The sequence below is a fragment of the Pipistrellus hanaki genome, assembly GCF_964339955.1.
Source record: "Pipistrellus hanaki genome assembly, chromosome: 1".
NCBI lineage: Eukaryota > Metazoa > Chordata > Mammalia > Chiroptera > Vespertilionidae > Pipistrellus > Pipistrellus hanaki.
This window is the reverse complement of record NC_140503.1, coordinates 34,529,506-34,535,505: the sequence shown is the minus strand read 5'-3', so window position 1 is coordinate 34,535,505 and position 6,000 is coordinate 34,529,506. Positions and strand designations below refer to the sequence as shown.

The window sequence follows — 6,000 nt, the reverse complement described above, 5'->3', positions numbered from 1 at the left end:
CATGGTGGGTGGTGTTTGAGGTTGTCTCTGTTTGGCACTGTTACGAACAATACTGCTGTGAACATCTTATATCTGGCCTCGGGCTCCTCCAGGTACAGCCTGAAATGGAATTGCCGAGTTACAGGCTCTGCACATGTTTGTCTCCACTAGAAAAATGTCTGTTTCTGAAATGGTTTTATACCAATTTGTATTCCTGCTAACATTTTCACTGTTCCACACAGTTGCTAACATTGCATGTAGACTCTCATTTTTGCTAACCTGGTAGGTATGTAGTATCCCACTGTGGTTTTCATTTGCATTCCTCTGATTATTAATAAAGTTGAACACATTTTCATATGTCCACTTACAATTTAGGTCAAATTTTATGGCAGCAGCAGGTTCTCTGTTACTAGTTCCTAAGCGCGATCCCTAATGGATACACCACCAATGTCCTATTGTTATTTTATTCATTCATTACATAAATATTTGTTGAGTACTATTTTGTTCCAGATACCACTTTTGACACAGGTATACAGGAGAAATAAGATAGACAGAGTCTTCTGGGTTTGAAATGTTGTTTAGACGTGGAAATCACCAGGTAGTTGGGTCTTTTTAAAAAGTTGTCCCTTAAAAGAGTGGTTGGTGGTATGTAGCTTTCAGAGTGATCATCCTGTAGTTACTAATTACAGTTTTGGTAAAACACTTGCGGGAAAGAAAGCAGAAAGAGAGATAAGTCTACAGCTCAGCCCCGGTGCACTCTCCGGGGGAGGTCTGACGGAAGCAGAGTCAGGATGGAGGGGCCAGGGGCAAAGGGAAGTCACAGGAGCAGGCTGTCAGTGAAGCTGGAGGAGGAAGCGCTTCTGGGAGGAGCGGAGAGTCAGCATGCTCTCTGAGAGGCAGAGCTGGACAGAACTGGCCACTCTTCACCCTCAAAGGAAATTAAACTAATGAAGCTTAAGTTTCACAGATGGTCACTAGCACAGGCTCCTTCCAGTGCCTGTACCTAATTTTGTACCTGCAGTTTTATATATTTTTTTTGCTTAGATGACTTTCCAAATTGTATAAACTCAAGCCCCACAAAACCCAGATGCGCTATCCTTCCTCATCATCCTCCACCTCTCCGTGACAACATGTATTTCATTGACATTATTTCCTCCTTAGCTTCTTCTGGCACAGCCCTCTCTTCCACTCCTCTCTCCTCTCACCATTCCCTAAATGGAGATATGGGCTAACATTTGGCCTCAACCTTGTTCTCTCTACACTAAGCCGCTGTGAAATTATTCATTCATATCACCCTGACATGGATAATTCCCAAACTCATACTTCCGGCACTGCTCACTACCTCCCAAACATAGGCAAATAATGATGCCTTTTTAAAAGTAATTTGCCTTGATAAGCATTTATCATTTTAGAAAGCTCATAAACAAAAAATAAAATAAATTTTTAAAAAAGGAAAGAATTATATACTTGGCTCAGCTAGTATTACTCATTGGCATATTTTTTTGTAGGAAAAAAAACAAAAAACAAAAAAAAACAAAACCCAAAATGGAGCCTGTCTTAGTAACCTGTTGCTGAATAACAAATTACCCCACAAGTTAGTGGACTGAAACAACAACAGTGACCATCTCCCAGTTTCTGTAGGACAGCAATCTGTGTGAGGCCTAACCAAGTCCTCTGTCTCTGGGATTCTCACCAGCTGCAATCAAGGCATTGGGAGGAGTTATCATCACCTCAAGGCTTATTTGGGAAAGGACCCATTTCCTGTCTCCTTCAAATGGCATGGCCCAGATTTGGTTCCTTGCAGGTTGGTGCACTGAGGGCTTGAGATCCCCGCTGGCTGTGCGTTGGAGGCGGCCCTCAGTTTCGTGCCATGTGGACCTCAAGCAGCTCACAGCACAGCAGATGACTTCATCAGAGTCAGCAAGGGAGGTAGTGACCTCAAGAGAACACTCAAGCCAGATGAAAGTCAGTCACCTGTTGTCTTATTCTATTGCTAGAAGGGAGTCACTAGATCCAGCCCACATACAGTGAAAGGTGATTACACAGAGTGAGTACAGGCAGACCTCGGGTTACGTCGGACCACTGACAGGACTTACCATGGTTGATCTTTGTGGTTAAATCACCATCTCCCATTTATTTATTTATTTTTTAAAGTTCCATCATTTCGACATATGTACATATGTGCTTTATGTATTTTATTGTTTATTTACCACAGTAAAGGTCAGGAATTATCCTTTCTTTCTTTCTTTCTTTCTTTCTTTCTTTCTTTCTCACTTTCTTGCTTTTTTCTTTCTTTCTCTCTTTCTTTTTTACTGTTTCACTTCATTACTGCTGTGTATGTGCTCCATTTGAGTGATGTAGGTGGGTTCCAACTACGGCAAAAATAAAGTTACCTTGCGCCATAAGAATGGATTTCCAACGTAACCTGAGGATCTACTGTACCAGGAGTCAGGGATCATTGGAAGACATTTTAGAAGCAGCCTATCACACAGCTCCTGCCCTCCAGGGACTCACAATATAGGTGAGAAAGCATTATGTAGGTACCTGAGAAAGACTAAGGTGTGCTGGCTCAATCAATGCCAATCAGTGTAGATGTATGTTGCCCTATAGCTGAGTCCCTGTGTTCCTGTCAGATTGCTTGTAACAAGTTTTAGATCACATGTGTCAAACACAAGGTCCACAGGCCAAATCCAGCCCGCCAGGCCTTGCAATGTGGCCCGCACCGCGCTGTCATCACTGCACTCCGCTGTCAGTTTATGACATTGTCAGTTTATGACTGTTCAGTAAACCATTCGGCCCCCGATTTAGGCTGGATTTTAGATTTTGGCCCCTTCTCTGATTGAGTTCGACACCCCTATTTTAGATGGTCATTGATCCTCACTGTACTTTGAGAGATATTTCACAGAGACTGCCCTCCTCACCTCCCATTCCAGAAGAACTGCTATAATGATGTAAAATGTGAGCTTAAAAATCTTACTAAGAGTGTGCTATGTGCTTGGGCAAGAATCCCCATTCGTTTATGCAATGCTGCTAGTAGGGAAGGACAGTGTCCATTTCTCGCTTGGTGGTCAAAACTCCATCCAAATACCCCTCTTCCTTAAAAAAAAAAAAAAATAGGAGACAACACTACAGTATTTGGATATGAATTATTGATATTTGCATTAATTCAGAAACTCAAGTTTCTCAGCTCATCTGCTGACTTTTCCTCTTGCCATAAGAAAAGAAAAAAAGAACAATTGGCTTATTTTAATCTCTCTGAAAATTACTCAGCGATTTAATAACTAGCACCCGGGCTTATAGTCAATCGTAGGAAACACAAGCGATCAAATTAATTATGGAGTTACTTGCACATGTTGTAAGCACACTTCCCCTGGCTTTATAGCATGTGGCTCTGGGCTCCTAACCTTGGTCCTCATGTGTAGTTCCACCCCACACCAGATGGGGCAGAAGCAGCCTTTTCTTACTCCGGTTTCCGCCCTCCCCCCCCTCCCCCCAGCTTCTGTCTCTGTCAGACCCTACCAAGTCAGTGAGAAAGGGGGGACGGCCATGGAGACTGCAGACTTGTGCTCAGGATTGCCTTCTCAAGAGGAGTGCATTCCAGACAATGAGATTTGTACATACATATTATAATTGTATAAGCTCTTGTGCGTGATAAAACTCCTAGGGCCTGGCCTTTCAAGGCCCAGCATTTTCCTACCACCCCCCCCCCGCTCTGGCAGTGGAAGGTTCGGTCCGGCCTGTGGAGGGCCGACCCGGAAGTCGCCCCGCGGCGCGCGCTGCGCTCTCCTCCCCGCAGCGGGAAGTGGAGCGCTCTGCTGCCCGGGATCCTTGGGCTCCCCGGTTCTCCTCCTGAGTCCCCCCTTCCTGGGTCCCCCCTGGCCTATGGGCCTCCACAGCGACGGCGGGGGCCCGGCCCCGGGGCGCGCAGCCCGAGCGCGGCCACGGAGCTCCGCGGGCCTGTGCGGCGGGGCCGCCGTGTTCGCCGCCGTGGCCGCAGTGTTCACCCTCACGCTGCCGCCCTCGGTGCCCGGGGGAGACGCGGGTAAAGTACTCCCAGGCCGCCCCTCCGCCCCGCTCCCCGGGTCTGCACTCCTCCCGCCGCGGCTGGGCACTCGCGCCCTGCTCCCTCCTCCCTCCTGTCATTCCTTTGGTCCTCCGGCTTTGGGGAGCTTGTCAGTCTCCTCTGCTGGGACGGACCGCCCTCTCCCCTTCCCCAGGCCATGTGTCTGGCCCCGTTTTGCGTTCCATTCCCGTCCAGCCCACATGCCTTCCCGCTGCGTGTGGTGCTCCGGGCCGAAGGAATGGACAGGAGAGGTGACAGGTATCGCGGAGAGGACGCTAGTGCCGGGAGATAGGCCAACCGCGGATAAAGAGCTGCCCGTTAAGTGGGGATCATGTTGACAGCGAGAGGGAAGTGTGATGGAGAAGGGGTGGCTAGTAGCTCTTTCTTTTTTTTTAAAAAAAATAATTCTCTTTCGATTGAGTTTATTGGGGTGACATGGGTTAATAAAGGGATACAGGTTTCAGGTGTATGATTCTATAACCCAGCATCTGTGTACTGTACTGTCACTCACCACCCCACGTGACGCCTCCTTCCATCGCCCCTTATTACCCTTTACCCTCTTCTACCTCCCCCCTTTCCCTCAGCACCCCATTCCCTCAGCAGTCACCCTACTGTTGTCCTTGTCCAGGGGTTTTTGTTTGTTTAATCCCTTCACCCTTTTCGCCCAGCTCCTCAAATCCCCTCCCCTCTGACAGCTGTCAGTCTGTTGTCAAAGGAGCCTGTTTTCTATTTGGTTTGATTTATTTTGTTCATTATGTTTCACACATGAGTGAGATCACATGGTGTGTCTCTTGCTCTGGCTTATTTCACTTCGCATGATGCTCACCAGGTCCATCCATGCTCCATGCTGTTGCAAAGGGTAGTAAGGTGTCCTCCTTTTGTTTACCGCAGGGTAATAGTATTCCATCGTGTAAATGCACTGCACACAGCTTTTCTTTCTTTTTTCTTTCCTTTTTTTTTTTTTTTAATCTAGTGGCTCCTGAATGGCTGGTCAGGAAAGGCCACGGAAGAGGTGGAATTTTCGTGAATAACAGCTTTGCAGAATATTTGGGGGAGAATACTTACAACAGTGGAAGTCAGGTTGCAGTTTAAAGCAAGCTACTTCTATTAAAAAGCAATCCATGACTCATGTGCCATTTAAATCACGAGAATTCTTGTTTTGTATTTGGTCCGAGGAGAAACAAGAAGTAGTTTTAGTTTTGCTCCCAATTTGAGTGACCGTGCAATAATGGCCAGTAATTTTGTCAGTGCCCTAAATTCAGATAGTAAGTCTGTGGTTACCTTTGCTGCATAACAAGGTACTTGCTTCAAACAACGAGTGTTTTTTAGCTCCTATTTCATGTTTATCGGGAATCTGGGTGCTCTTCCTCGGGACAAGGTTGCAGTCATGGTGTAGGCTGGGCTGCAGGCCTGTCCAGGCTCAGCTTGGGGAGGACTCGCTTCAGAGCTCAAACCAGTTCTTTGCCATGTGGGTCCGGCTGAGCTAACCTCTGCCCGGAGGAAGAGATGGCCCCTTTGCCATTTTGTAGCTTAATCTTGGAAGTGATATACCATTGCTCTGTTTTAATCATGGAAGTTCATAACTCAAGCCCCCTCTCGGGGGAGGATCATACAGTGAGAATACCAGGAGGTGGACATCCTCAGGGCTGCCTACCACACACGAGGATCCTTGATGTTCCATTTTCAAGCCATTACCTTTATTCTTTTGGGACCCATTGCACTTGTAGGGGGATGGTTTCATGAGTACAGTGGGGAATGGAGGTACCATGCTTCCAAGGTTTATATTATACAAGAGAAATAACTATTTTTGTGAGAATTTTGACATTGGAGAGCATTAGTCAGGGGGTGGGTAGTTCTATACCTTTCCCAAAAGAAAACCACTGACAGGACTTATCATGGTTGACTGAAATTGAAATATTGAGGAGGGAGTGATGAATAATAATAACTAATACTGAGCA

General features: G+C 46.5%; 1 protein-coding gene across 3 annotated transcripts in view; it reads left to right on the top strand.

Annotated features, from left to right (window-relative positions):
* The first annotated feature begins 3,745 nt into the window (after positions 1-3,745).
* TMEM260 (transmembrane protein 260) overlaps positions 3,746-6,000 on the top strand; it is a 57,613-nt gene continuing 55,358 nt past the window's right edge. For 2 of the 3 annotated variants that reach the window (XM_084869922.1, XM_084869921.1), the window contains exon 1: positions 3,746-4,021. In XM_084869922.1, the coding sequence (XP_084726048.1) occupies positions 3,862-4,021 (160 nt within the window). In that variant the 5' untranslated portion in view covers positions 3,746-3,861. Of the gene's footprint in view, positions 4,022-4,154; positions 4,301-6,000 lie in introns of those variants that run through there. The other variant, XM_084869923.1, reaches the window with a different exon arrangement.